This window comes from Onychomys torridus, chromosome 3 (genome assembly GCF_903995425.1).
Source record: "Onychomys torridus chromosome 3, mOncTor1.1, whole genome shotgun sequence".
NCBI classification, from domain to species: Eukaryota; Metazoa; Chordata; class Mammalia; order Rodentia; family Cricetidae; genus Onychomys; species Onychomys torridus.
The window spans coordinates 28,002,311-28,017,284 of NC_050445.1; the positions used below are offsets into that span (position 1 = coordinate 28,002,311).

The 14,974-nt window shown below is 39.5% G+C and overlaps 1 protein-coding gene across 1 annotated transcript in view; it reads left to right on the top strand.

Moving 5' to 3' along the window:
- The window catches only part of LOC118579492 (TRPM8 channel-associated factor 1-like), a 40,932-nt gene extending 36,767 nt beyond the window's left edge, over positions 1-4,165 (top strand). Inside the window, 1 exon segment of the mRNA XM_036180778.1 lies at positions 1,811-4,165. Coding sequence (XP_036036671.1) covers positions 1,811-1,820 — 10 coding nt within the window. The 3' untranslated portion in view covers positions 1,821-4,165.
- The last annotated feature ends 10,809 nt before the right edge of the window (positions 4,166-14,974 follow it).

Sequence of the window (14,974 nt, forward strand, 5' to 3'; positions counted from 1 at the left end):
GGTAAAGACACCTGCTGCCAAGACTCAAGACCTGAGTTCAATCCTCAGAAGTCACATGGTGGAAGGAGAGACCCAACTCTTGTATGTTGTCCTCTGACCTCCACATGTGTTCTGTGACACACACACAAACACACTAAACGAACATAAAAGAAATAATTGTTATCTGTCCTACCCTATCCTACACTACACACACCAACCTCTAAGATCATTTTGGTATATTACTTTATGAATCTAAAGAAAGTATTCTAAACCCACAATGGAGTTTGGATGGTTGTTTGAGACCAGACCTCTCTATTTAGGCAGGGCTGGCTGACTTCAAACTCAATGACTTTTTCATGCTCAGCCTCCAAGTGTTGGTGTTACAGATGTGCACAGCCACACCTAGTTACACAATGCAGTCCTTCTTCTTTTGTCTTTCACAGCTACTTATATGTGATCCCTTTACCCAGTTCTTTGAGCTCAAATTTCTTCTTTGATAAAATCTAGAGATCTTGACAAAAACCAGAACAATCATAAGATAGTGTTTAGCCTTAGCAAACAATAGATACCAATCTTTTATTATTTTTCCACAGTGAGATTCAAGATATAGTTGCTGTCAAGGGTTACTGATTACACACATATAGAAAACTTCACTTTGGGACAAGATCATTCCACAGAGCTAACCCAACTTTCATTTAATAACTACACATTCAAAGATGTCTTGGTTTTCCCCATTTTCATTTAAAGTTTCTTTTGTGGTTTTAATGAGTGTTACCTCTAGGATTGATGTTGTGCATAACCAGTTTTCCCACTTATTTTCAATTTATTTTAGTCCAATATATCTTATTTGCATAGCTTGTTAGTGAGTGAATGCACAGACTATAAAATTTGTGTGTGTGTGTGTGTGTGTGTGTGTGTGTGTTTATTTACCATGCAACTTCTCAATTCTAGATTTATTTCATGTATATTTATCATTTAGGCATTTTGAACATAAACATTCAATCTTTAAAATAATTATCAATTATGAGGTATTGAGTGTTTCCAGGCACTATACTCATCCCCATATATAGATATATTATTTAATCTCCCCAATAATCTTATGAAGTAGAAATTATTATCACTTATTTTATGAATAAGAGAACTGGATTTTATGGAGATTAAGTAAATTATGTAAGATACCACTGCCAATAAATTGTAGGTCCATGAGTTTGAAGCCAAGCATTCTGATTGCAGGATGGGTATTCATAATTGTGGTGCTTTGAATAATCAAATTAAAAAAACAAGCCAGCAACACAGAACATTTATATTCCAGATTGTCAGAGCCTGGACTCTTCAAACTTAGCCCTTATCTAACCTTAACAGGACAAAAAGTCTCTGATTCTCCCAAACATCAGTGGAGAGGAAGAATTTAAAACAGGTTTCTAAAGAACCTCCCAGTAGAAGTGTGAGTGAGCCATTAGCATCAGGCAGTTCTTTAGATCCTGGTTATTCAGAGTGCTTGTCATTCTCCCCTGGGTACATGAAAGCAGTTTTTGGTTTATTGGATTTTGAGTCACGGGCTATTTTAGTGAAGTACCTAATTTCCCAAATGCTTCGTGTTCTCAGAGAAAATTAGATTCTCAATCTTTTAGAATAAGCTTTTTCCATTCTCATTCCCTTCCCTTAATCTGTTTCCATTCCCACCCCACCCCTTTAATCCACTTTCAGCAGTAGAGCCTGGGATCTTTTAAATCAAGTTATCTATGCTGTTCCCCTGTCTGAAACGTCCAGTAGTACTCCCGACGTAAGATGATGGACTAAACATGTGATTTTGCCTTCCCTACTTTCCTAGGCCCCACTGAAACTGAAGTGAAGGAATACAAAAGAGAATTGAGACCATGAAGCAAAGGAATCTAAAAGCATTTGGTTGGAAAAGATCTCAACAAATTTCTGGAAAAGATAAAGTAAATGAAGCTTGTTAATGAACAGGAAACATGAAGGCGCATTTCAGACAGAACACACAGATCTGACCACCGTAACCCCAAAGAGACTTGAGCACTAGAGAAGTCTAGCTACTAAATAATTGTACGAGTTGTAAATTGACCCCCATTCTATTCTGCCCCAACCCTTGTACATAGAACACAGAAAATCTACCATTGGTACTAGTGAAGCTGTCATTGTTATTGTTGTTTGAATAAAGGAATCAAATAAACCACCTGAGGAGAGGTAAGAATTAGTGCTCCAAATGATATTCTGTTCGTGGATGGAAGTGGCCCCCTAGCCTGTCTGTTAATTTTCTTCTGAGAATTGAGGCCCCTACTGACATACCCAGGGCTTCTAGTCATAGCAGAGATTTGCTAGAGAAACAGGAGTCCTTTACAAAGACAATAGTTAGCACGGTTCTTAATGTGTGTTTTCTGATAGGAATTTCCATGCATGGAAGGAACCAAGGGAGACTCGTAAGAAAAATAACCACTTAAATGTAAAAAGATTTAAAAAGTATTATAAACTGAAGGAAACAAAGCTCATATGGGGGAAAAAAATCTTTAAAATTCTGACCATCTCTCCAGAGAGATTTGAGGTGCATTTGTAAGATAATATACTAAGAGAAAATTCTGAACATTTGTAAAGCAAAACACGATTGCCAAAAATATTCCATAGATAGGCTGGAAAATGAAGTAGGATGAATCTCCCAATATATATAACAAAATGTAATAACAAACAATAGGAAGGAAAGAAAGAGACATAGACAATCACTGTTTAACCATTGTGAGTTTCCAGAAGACAGGGTATAAATAGCATGGATGAAGATTGAAGAAGAAAGACTTGAGGAATGCCAGATTGAAGGACCCAATACCAACTACGTCTAGGTACAGTGCTAAGAGAAATTGGAATGGTAGGGTTACAGAGAACTTACTCAGAGTTCCCAGGGAAGGGAAGACAACTGAGTCAAACCTGGATGAGAAGAGCCTGGCCATGTCAGCTGAATGATAGAAGTCAAGGGAGCAATGGGCTTACTTGTGTTTACTTTTGAAAACTTTTGTTTCCAGAACTCCATATAGGGCAGACAGATAAGAATAATATAAAAATAAAGATATCTTTTGACAGGTGAGTTTTTAGAAAACCTACTTCTCTCCTTTGTACCCTTATTAAGGAAGTTTTCCATAAAAAAAAAAAAAAATTAAGGATGAAAGTCAAAAAAAAAAGAGGTGGAAAGAGGACCTGGCCTCTGTCTAGACTGGTAGTTATCTAATAGACTCATGTTAGAAAAGAACACAACCTTGGGCTCTGAGAAGAACGTGCCAGAGTGATACTGAGTAATGAGACATTTGGAAATGTGGAGGACATACAGTCTTTTATCACAAAAAAATAAATAAACAAACAATCCATCAAGAAATGTAGGCTCAACTGTGAAGGAAAACAAAATGGAATAGGATTTCAAAGACTCGTGGAATGTGAGAAGAGACTTGATTGGTCATTGGCAGTAGGTAGGTAAGTTTCCTTTCCAATGGTACAGGCATCATGACATAGGGAGCGTAGGAACATGTATATCTTCCGCTTGACTCAGTAGAAAGTATTTCAATAGCCAAAATAATATAGATGCCACTTAAAGATCTTCAGTATGTATCCACCTATGAACAAAGCCTGAAAGGCTAAATGTTTTACCCAGAAGAGAAGTTGAATTGATTATCAGCCAACTGAGGCACAGGAAAGTGGAGACTGAACCAGTTGGGAGAAGGGAAGTAGAAGAAAGAGGGGGGCTACTTGAATATTCTAAGTGGGGTTGAACAGACACTGTCTTCAGTTAATGGAACACAGCTATGTGGTTAGTGCTCTGGCCAATGCTATACGTTAGACCCTCACAAAAATTAAAAACAGCATACCTATCAAACATTTAGAGAAGGGCAGCCAGGGAAAGGTGGAGATGGTGTGCGTTAAATTCTTATCTTTTGTAAGGGTGAATTATTAAAGATTGTCTAAAGTTAATAAGTCAATAGATTATTGTTCAAACATGTTATTTAAAGGTAAGAAGTTAGCCACCAGAAGATCCAAAAATAGATATTGTTAAAAGCATCTAGGAAATGGGATTAGAGAAGAGGGTGGGATGGGAAACTGTTTTCATTTCAAGTTCCTCTGTACTATTTAATTTTTTACCTTGTGCATGTGTTACTTGGACAAGTTTGTAATAAACTGGAATAAAACATCCTTTAGAGGCTTCATATTGATGAGGAGGATGTGAATGAACCAAAACTACTGAGTAGCTGATGAGGGCAGCAGGCATTCAGGTTCATCTGCTTTGCCAGTCTAAGTGATCACAAGTCCTCCCTGACTGTAATTCTAGCCACTCTGTCTGGCAAGATTCAAGGACACTTCACCTTCCCTTATTTCTATGGCTGTTCTGCAAAACACAAAACCTACTGCTCTTCTTGCATATCTTGTGACTAAGCTTCCTGTCTAGCAGGCTTGCAGGATTTTCGGAACAAAATAGTGTTCAAAGGGGCATTGGTATTAGATTGTTAATTACTGTTCTTTCCCAAGGCCCTAGTGCATGAAACACTTCATGAAAAACCAAAAAGGACTTTAAGATGTTCAGTTCTATGCATTTGCAAGTTTTGCTCTTGCATGGGGCCAGTTGGCAAGAGAAGATTCCTACCCATTTCTCAGGTTTTGCCACTGTCTGCACATTATGATCTACTTTTCAGCTATATTCCCCTTGTACTTGGAAGAATCTATCTTCATGCTACCACATTTTTTTTTTTTTTGGTTTTTCGAGACAGGGTTTCTCTGTGTAGTTTTGCGCCTTTCCTGGAACTCACTTTGGAGACTAGGCTGGCCTCGAACTCATAGAGATCCGCCTGCCTCTGCCTCCCAAGAGCTGGGATTAAAGGCGTGCACCACCACTGCCCAGCTCACTACCACATTTTTTAAGCTTCTATGTGACTTGAGAAGTAGTTTGGATACTTTCGGAGAGGGTGGGAAGAAATAAGGCTCTCCTGTGGATATGATGCTGTCGAGGAGCACTGGCAGTTCCTAGGCCAGAATCCCAATTAAATCCATCTGCATGGAGGCAAACTAAAGTGGATATAAAGTGGTTTCTGCTTTTGAAAAAGTTGCAGCTGCTCATGCTCAAATAGACAGGAAGCTGTCAGCATTTTGTGGCTTGCTCAGGCAACATGTCCTGGTTTCATCTTCTGGTGGTCTCAGAATGATCTAGTCTGATAGTGTGTTAGGAACCTGTTTATCTACAACAGGAGAGCATGGCTTGGCTGAGTATGCAACAAAGGTTCCTGAGTGCCCAAGGCTTTCCCAGAGCAGGAGCCTTTGCTCCTCAGACAGTGGTTCCAATCTGCAGTCCTCTTAACTAGGCACAAAGGACAAATTTTTAAAACAATGAGTACAAAGTACACAAGAGATAACATGGGTAAGGACCATTTGATAGACATGTTTGGTAAATCTAAATGAAACTGGAATGGTCTCTGCTCCTCCGAGTCACTTGTTGGATGGTTGAAGGCATCTTCACTTCCCAGTACAGATTTTCTGAACCTTTCCTAGGAAAAACAGGAAGTAAATTGGGGTAATTGTCTGCCTTTCCTTGGGAGAGGTAGCTATGTCCTTAGGGTCCATGAACCATCCAGCCAGAGATCCGTTCTACAAATATTCATAAAATCCACTTGCAAAGTGCTATAATTGAACCACATGGAAAGAACTGAAAGTCAAAATGAATTTAAACATTCATTTACATTAGTGTGTGTGTGTGTGTGTGTGTGTGTGTGTGTGTGTGATCTAATAAAGGGTAGTACAAAACATTTTCTTCAGTATCCAAATTACCTCACTGAATATGTAACCTGTGTGTGACAGGAAACTAAGCTGGCAAAAATTTTTGCTTCATTTGACTTTCAACTTCTCTGAAAAACTAAATGGAACCACAAGGATAATTACCTCCCCAAGTTAAATCAAACCTCTTCATATGGAAGGTCTAGAGGGATGTCTCAGCAGTGAAGAGCACTTGCTACTCTTCCAGAGAACCAAAGTTCAATTCCCAGAACTCACTTGACAGCACACAACTGTCTGTAACTTTAGTTCCAAGGGATATAATGCCCTCTTCAGGCCTCTGCAGAACCATGCCCACACATGGTACACAAACATACCTGCAGGCAACACACCCCTACACATTTAAAAATAATTTTTAAAGAAACATTCATTGAATCATCATAAATTTGGGGCTTTTGTACGATAGCTACTCAGCATTTAAGTGCCCTACTTTAGTCTAACAAGTAAATTCACTCATACATATTTACATACATTTACCAAAATTGTTCTAGAGCCTAGAAATATAAGTAAACAAAGCATGCCTCTTGCTACTCTGGTTTCCTTTCTGTTACTGTCATAAAACACCTTGATCAAAGCAGCTTGACTAGAAAAAGGTTTATTTGGCTTGTACTTCCATTCTTATAGTCCATCCTTGAGAGAGGTCAGTACAAACACTCAAACGAGAACTTGAAGCAGAAACCATGGAGGACTCTGATTGCTGGCTCTCTCACTGACTCGTGCTTAGCTATCCTTTTTGTTTGGTTTTATTTTTGTTTGGTTGGTTTTGGTTTTTCGAGACATGGTTTCTCTCTGTGTGTAGCTTTGCGCCTTTCCTGGATCTCACTTGGTAGCCCAGGCTGGCCTCGATCTCACTATCCTTCTTATACAGACCAGGATCACCTACCTACCTAGGGAATGGTACCACCCTCAGTGGACTGAGCCCTTTGCATCAAATTATAATAAAGGCCATGCTGATGCAAGCAATCCCTCAGTTGAAATTCCCTTCTCACGTGACTCTAAGCTGTGTACAGTTTAGGTAAAAGTTGATTGGGACACTGGTCCTCATGGTGCTATGTCCTAATATGAACATAAAAAATCTAAAAGAGGGCCTGGAGAGATGGCTCAGAGGTTAAGAACACTGGCTGTTCTTGCAGAGGTCCTGAGTTCAAATACCAGCAACCACATGATGTCTCATAGCCATCTATAATGAGATCTGGTGCCCTCTTCTGGCATGTAGGCATACATGGAGGTGGAAGGTTGTATACATAATAAATAAATCTTTTAAAAAAAATATCCACCCTCCTGAATGCTTAAGGGAAGCTCCTTGTCTGTGTATCCAGCATATTGGGCGGTAACAGCTTAGATGCAAGATTCTAAAACATCAGGAGCAGTGGAGATTTAGCTCAATGGTAGAGTGCTTGCCTAGCAAGCGCAAGGCCTGGGGTTCGATCCTAGGCTCAAAAAAAAAAAAAAAAAAAAAAAAAAACCTCAGAAGCGAATTTCTGCCCTCCAGGGTTCTCCCATTTTGCTGTAAGCCTGTATTTAAGACCTCCTCCCTCCTTCAATAAATGGCATTTGGCATTCAAAAGAAGAAGAAGAGGAAGAGAAGGAGGAGAAGGAGGAGGAGGAGGAGGAGGAGGAGGAGGAGGAGGAGGAGGAGGAGGAGGAGGAAAAGGAGGGGATCAAGATCATGATGGGGAAACCCACAGAGACAGCTGACCGGTGCCAGTTGGAGCTCACTGACTCTGGACTGACAGCTTGGGAACCTGCATGGGACTGAACTAGGCCTGCTGAATGTGGGTGACAGGTCTATGGCTTGATCTGTTTGTGGGGTCCCTGGTGAACTGACTTTTTGGAACCCATTCCCTGTGGTGGGATACCTTGCTCAGCCTTGATACAATGGGGAGGGGCTAGGCTCTCCTTCAACTTGGTGTGCCAGACTTTGTTGACTACCATGGGAGGCCTTACCCACTCTGAGGAGTCGATGAGGATAGAGTGGGAGGGAGGTGAGGAGGCCGGAGAAGGGGAGGGAGGGGGAACTGGGGTTGACATGTAAAATGAAAAAAAATTTAATAAATAAATATATTTAAATTAAAAAAAGAAAGAAAACATGATTGCTGTATGAAGTATTATGAAGGAAAACACTGTAACTAAGGATAAGAAAGTGGGTTTCAGGGTGGGGGCCCATAAATGGACATACTTGCTGTTTTATGTAATGTGGTCTAGAGAAGCTTCTGAAGGTGATATTTAAACTGATTCTCAGAATGATGCCACGAACCATGCAATTAACTCAAAACAAAGGGAAGTAAAATTATATGAAGCACGCTGAAGCAGACACTTTAGAATGCCATCACTAAATAGCTACTTTCCAAGATGCACATCATTTTTTCTGATATATATTTTTATCTATGTGTATTTGTATGCATTTGTGAATGTGTGTGTATATCAGGTGTATGCAGGTACCAAGGAGACCAGACAGGGGCATCAGATCCCCTGGAGTTACAGTTAACATGTAAGTCACTCAACATGAGTGCTGAGAACTGATTTCTGGCTCCTCCTTGAGAACAGCCAGCATTCTTAATGCCCAAGCCATTCTTTCAGCCCCTACCAGATGAAAGTCTTGACCACAGAAGTCTAGTGTAACCATTAGTAGGCCCCACCAATTGTTATAGTTAGAAGTATAATCCCCACACCAACAAAAATAAATGAAATGAATGAATGAATGAATGAATGAATGAATGAAAAACCACTCCTGTGTTAAAGGCATGGACTTGAACTAATTAGGTCCCTTTAAGAGGAGAGACCTAACAGAAATTTGTTCATTAGGGATGTGGCCTTGAAAGAGGTTTTGAAAGTTCGGCTCCTTCCTCTCCCTGTTTCCCAAATGCCATGCTTACACTACACATTCCCTGTCATGATGTTCTGCCTCTTCCCAGAGCACCGGGAAGCAGAGCACAGGCAGGAACTTCTGACACTTTAAGCCCCAGCAGACACCTTCTTAAGTTTGTCATCCCAGGTAGCTTGTCGCAGTGATTCACGACTGACAAACACACTGACTTAGTAGAAACTCAGTTGGGAAACTTCGAAATGAAGTCGTATTTTTTAGTAAAATTTTTTTGCCTCTCCATTCTGAAATTATTGTCTGATAGGGAACAAAGTAGGTTCATTTTAGTGGTTATCATGTCTTCTGTCAAAGGTAATGAATGGAGATACTCTATACCTTAACACACTAGTCTCTGGGTCCTTATCAATGATCTGATGCATTCAGGGAAACAGAAATTTCAACCAAGTTCATATGAAGAAGACATATTAAAAATATGACTCAGTTTTTTCAGCCACAAAAGTTTTAGTCTCACTTATTGGAGCTCACCTGGGCAAAAGATTAGAGTACTGGGTAACTCAAGCCCCATGATTCTGGGCTTCTCATTCCATATCCACCCTCATCCTACTGAACAGACTGATGTCTATTTGGCTTCAGTTGAAATTAAAGACATCCATTATCAGAAATCTCAGTATAATGGAAGACCTTGAGAAGGATTTGTTTTAATATCATAAGAAACTTTTGAAGAGAAAACAGTAATTGTTTATGTTTTCAGGAAAAAAAAGTGCTAGTTTTGTATGCACATGGATGCTAACTTACTCATTCCTTGCTAGAGTTTTTTTTTTTTTTTTTTTTTAATAGAATCTTTGTTTTGTGGTACTGGGGTAGAACCAAGAAAGAAACTTGAACATGGTTAGATAAGCAGTCTATCCCTAAACTGTATTCCCCACTCACTCACCATCAGTGAGTCCCAGTTCCCACTCTCTAACCCCTTTGGCATCTCAGTATCTTCAGCCTGAATAAAGTTATGCATTAAAAAGTATATGAAGATATGGGCATCATATTGATCATGTTGATTAAAGATTATTTGTATACTGTGCCTAGTGGATAAGATATTTCAGAGTCTGAGAAACATTGTTAGTTTCAGACTAACTTAATTTTGCTGAATCCCAGACTGCTCAAGTCTTCAATAAAATTCTAAAGTTTATATACGACCTAAAGGTGGTGGAGTTTACAGATGTAAGACCTCCTTTCTCTCTTACTAGAGGAAGAAATCTAGATGGTAATCTGTATCTCTGCAGTGATAATGTGTTCTAATATGTCACTAGAGTATTAGTGGCTCTCACCACAGATGTTCCACACACCTCTAACACAAGCAGACAAAAAATGTAGGTCCTAGTTAATTTCACAAATCTACTAAAGGAGAATATAAAAGCTTTTCTAACTATGACTTAGGACTGGGCACCTGCCAAAAAAAAAAAAAAGCAAAGGAGTCCACGTTCATTGTTTTCAATGAAGCAGTTTGATGCTTGTCCTTGGAGACAGACTGTGAGATAATTTGAATAAAAGTTATCACAAATATAGCAGAAACTGAAAGTGAAGTAGTGGGTCTTCCATGAACGTGCTTGTTAATAATTTTCCCCTTGCTTCTATTAGGAGACAACTTTAATAAATATACTTGAGAGTTAGACTGTGTGGAGCTGTATTTGTAATAGTGCTTATGTTCTTCTGTCTCTTCTAAGAGGAAGAAGCAAAGATAGGATACCATGTATTGGATGTTTATTAAGGGGAATGACTGTTAGATGATGTGAAGAAAGAGTCAGAGGAGACTAGAAATAGCACTGGACTGCAGCACAGGAGAAAGAAGGAAGCAAAGCCTGACTTTCATACAGGTCTCATGAAGGCCACTGTGCAGTTCTTGAGCCAAAATTACCACCAGCATCATCCCTTGTCTTACCATTCCTGTCACCCTCAATCATTGGCTGGAGGAATCCTTTGGGCAGAATAGCCTTGGCGCCAAGGGTTCCAGGACACACCAGCTGAGAGTGACTGGCACTTGCATGTCCTGCAGTTGGAAATCTGAGAGCAGCACTTTCATGGCCAGCACATTATTTGTTCTTAAAAACAGCTGTAGACACCTGTTTTGGAACATCTCTGTGGCTTAGTGAACCTCTCCAGTGACTCACACCAGTAAAAGCACATCGGTGGGCTCAGCCATCTTTCTTCCTAAATTAGATCAGAACTAATCTTTTGTACATTCTTAAGAACATTATAGGAAAGAATATACAAGACCACATTAAGTTTAACTCATAGCTAAAAGTAATTGAACAAGGATTATTAATAATAGTTCGCAATTACAACACATGCATATAAAGCTGTCCCCATTTTGCTTAGTGATAAACCAGAATAACCACAGATATTGCCCTCTAATCTGCAAAACTGGACCAGTATACCATGAGTAACAATAACTATTCGAATTTTCTCTTATATGGTGGACAATTAAGTCTATTTACTACCTGTGTCTTTGTTAAGGTTTCTGTTGCTGTGACAAACCAACCATAACCAAAGGCAATGTGGAGAGGAAAAATTTTATTTCATCTTACAGCTTACAGTCCATCAGGACAGAAACTCAAGCCACAAACCTGGAGATGGGAACTAAAGCAGGAGCCATGGAGGAATGCTGCTTACTGGCTTACTCTCTGTCACTTGTTCATCTTGTTTCTTATGCACAGAGACAGCATCACACCCACCATGGGCTGGGTCCGTGCACACCAATCATTAATTGGGAGTTTTCCTATAAGCCATCAGATAGTCATTTTCTCAACTGAGGTTCCTCTTCCCAGATAGCTCTGACTTTTTCGAGTGACACAAACTCTAACCAGCACAATCGACCTTTCTTGACACACCAATACATTACCATGAAACCATGACTATTCCTTTCTTGTTTATCCCTCAAGGTCTCACATTAATATCAATATCACAGCATAAAACAAAAACAACTTAGAAACACCAACAGTCTGAAAATGTCAAACACTTTAAAATTTTAGTCTTTTAAAATATCCAACATCTTTTTCAAAGTTCAAAGCTTCCCTAAAATATTCAAGACCCCTAAAATATATAAAGTATCTTACCCGGGGAGCTCTCATGAAATCAAAACACAAGTTAAATACTTTCTTATTCCAAGAGGGAATAAGCAGGTTACATTTATACTCAAATCAAAGTAAACCTAAATCTAAAGTTCAGTGTTGAGCATCTGGGGTTCTCACAACCTTCTGGGCTCCGAAGGGCCTTGCCAGTTCCATTCCTCTAGCTCTGCCCTCCAAAGCACACACAGCTTGTCTCCTAGGCTCAGGCTGGCTCCCCTCCACAGTTGCTATCTTCAGTGGAATGTAAAATACACTCTTAACTCTTCAATAGAACAGACAAGTACCTCCAACCCAGATCAAATGTCTCCATGGAGCTTTCCATATACAAGACCTACTGACAGTTCACATGACGATGGGCATATTGTCCTTTTCAAATGAAACTTTTTCTATTTATTTCTCTTTGTGGTTTCTTTTCTTTCTTTTTTTTTTTTTTAAACTCAATCTAATACTCTAGCATCATCCACTAGACTCTTTTTGCAGACACTGTGTGGTTTGTTGTTGTTGGTTTTGTTTACTGTCTCCAAGTTCTTCTCTGATCAGCAATAACCGCTTCCTGCTTTTCTTCTACTGCCTTAGCTTGCCAACAAAGTCTGGCCCTTAGATAAAATTTTAGCTTTGATGTTATAGTTGTTTTCATGTCAGCTGCTCTCTCTTTTTGACTTAAATATTTACCTATAGACTTACCAACCCTAGTATCATTTCTGTCTGACAGAGTGTCCTCAGGATGGCTGTCTAGAGAGAGAAGGAACAGATCGACCTTCACCTTCATAGTTTCTGGTTAAGTCTGGCATAGGGGGAGGTCTGGGGTCTGGACCTTCGCATGACCCATGACCCTTAAGTTAGCTCCCATGTGTCTCATCATCATTTATCTCCCCATTTTTAATGATCTTCATGATGTTCCTGTACTATTTTGGTTCTATTCCTCAGGCAAGATGTCATTTTGAATGGCAGGTATATTAGCAATGACAGACTTGCTTCTTCATTTTTCTTGTAGAGCTAGAGATGGCTCAGAAGTTAAAGGCTAAAGATTATAACCTGTGGTGGTTTGAGTAGGCTCATATATTTGTAGTTTAGTCATCAGGGAGTGGCACTACTTGAGGTGGCCTTGTTGGAGGAATTTTCAGGGGCCCAAGAAAACACAGTAGCTCTCTCTTCTGGCTGCCTGAAGATCCAGATGTAGAACTCTCAACTACTGCTCTAGCACAATGCCTGCCTATGTACCACAAACTCACTCCCATGATAATAGAGTAAACCTTTGACGCTATAAGCAAGCCACACTTAATGCTTTCTTTTGTAAGAGTTGTGAGATTATGGTGTGTCTTCACAGCAATGAAACAGTGGCTTAGATATAACCAAAAGGATAAGAAAGTCATTTTAAGAGAAAGATGTTAATATCAACACTAAAATACTTAGTTTATAGAATTCACAGCAATTCTTCTAGTCAGAGAGAAATTTCTCTCCCTAAAAATAACTTTTTTTCTCACTTCCTCTTGATCAGTGCTACCCTAGATATTTCTAATCACTAGCTTCCTCCAATGCCTCTTTCTTAATATGAACAAAATGAAATGGGCATGGTGAGACACGCCTATGATCTCAGAACTCATGGGGGCTGCTGCAGAAGGATTGTGTTTCAGGCTAGCTCAGGATACATAGTAGTCCCTGTCTCAAAACAGGCAAGAAAACAAAGAAAGAACAGATGTGGTGCTTTTCCATAAAGAGTCAGGTTGACTGACAAAGGGCAGATCTGACTAAAGCCTATGAGCACCATGTGTACAAGAGGTGCTGGGCTGAGCTTCCAATGCAGAGATTACAGACTCAAGCCCTGTGTTCTCCATCTCTGTCTCTCACCTTAGTTCTCAAGGGCCAGTGTCTTAGCATAAAATATGAGAATTCAAACTGCTTCACAGCACAATAGGTTTTTAGCATGAGATATTCTGAAAGCATGATAGGTCCTTTCTCATCTAAGTTTATCCTTCGTATTAGGTCTGAAATCTGAATGTGTGTTGTTCTTTAGCAAACAGAATTTCACTAGTCCTCCAAAGACCAGTTATTCCACTAATCAGCAGACATTTGTGAAACACTAGCTATGTATTGAGTTATGTTTATGTAATTGTTTAGAAGCTAATATCAGGACTGGAGAGATGCTCAGCAATGAAGAGGCACTTGCTATTCTTGCACAAGTTTAGGACTTGGTTCCTGGTTCCCATATCAGCAGCTCACAATCTGCCTATGATTCCAGTTCCAAGAAATCCAAATCCTTCTTCTAGACTTTGCAGATACCTGCACACACATGGTGTACACACATATATTCAAGCCTACACCTGCACTTAAAATAATGAACAAAAAATTCTTTTAAAAAGAAGCTAATGTCCACTACAAGACTGAAAAAAAAAAAAAAAAAAAAAAAGAGGAGACAAAATTCCCAGACTGTACTCCTGGGAGGAATGACTGATAAGACATAGGAAAAATAGGTTTGTTTTCTAGGGGGAATTTCCTCTTTGACCATGGAGGCTGCTGTGCATTCTGTAAATTTAAAGGAATTAATTGGTCCAGAATCCTAGGAGAGAATAGAAAGCACAATGCCAATAAAGGTTGGTTATCTGCACAAGCCCATGTGAATGACATGTGTCTCGATCAGGATCCCGGGCTTATAGAGAGTCAGCGCATGGCAGCCGACATGATCATCATTGAACTTTGGAACAGACACTACAATGATACCAAGATGTCTTGGTGGTAAGAATGCTTGTTATACAAGCTTGCTAACCTGGTGACTGTCTGGATTTTTTAGTAAGTAATTTTGAACTGTCACTTTATTTCAAATAACCTGCCCATGAATATCCTCTGCTAAACAACCATCGATCCATTTACAGTAGAGTGAATTTCTAAAACTGAGATTGCTAGGCAATGGAGAACATGCATGCAAATACACACTTTAATAAACACCCCTAGCTTTCCTTACTCCTACCACTAATATTGCTTGTTCTTTTATAGTTTATTTATTGATTTCTTCTTGGCAATAAGTGGAAGGAGGACATGGTTTTGTTGTAAAAGTGAGCCTTGCAAATGTGTTTTCTACCCTAAAACCAAGTTAGGAACTGGGCACAGTTGTATGCATGTATATGTATGTGTACACGTGTGGAGATAACGTATGTTTGAACGAGTATATAGAGGCCAAAGGACAATCAGTACCATCATCAGTGATGCTGTCCACCTCCTTTGAGACAGGATTTCTCATTGG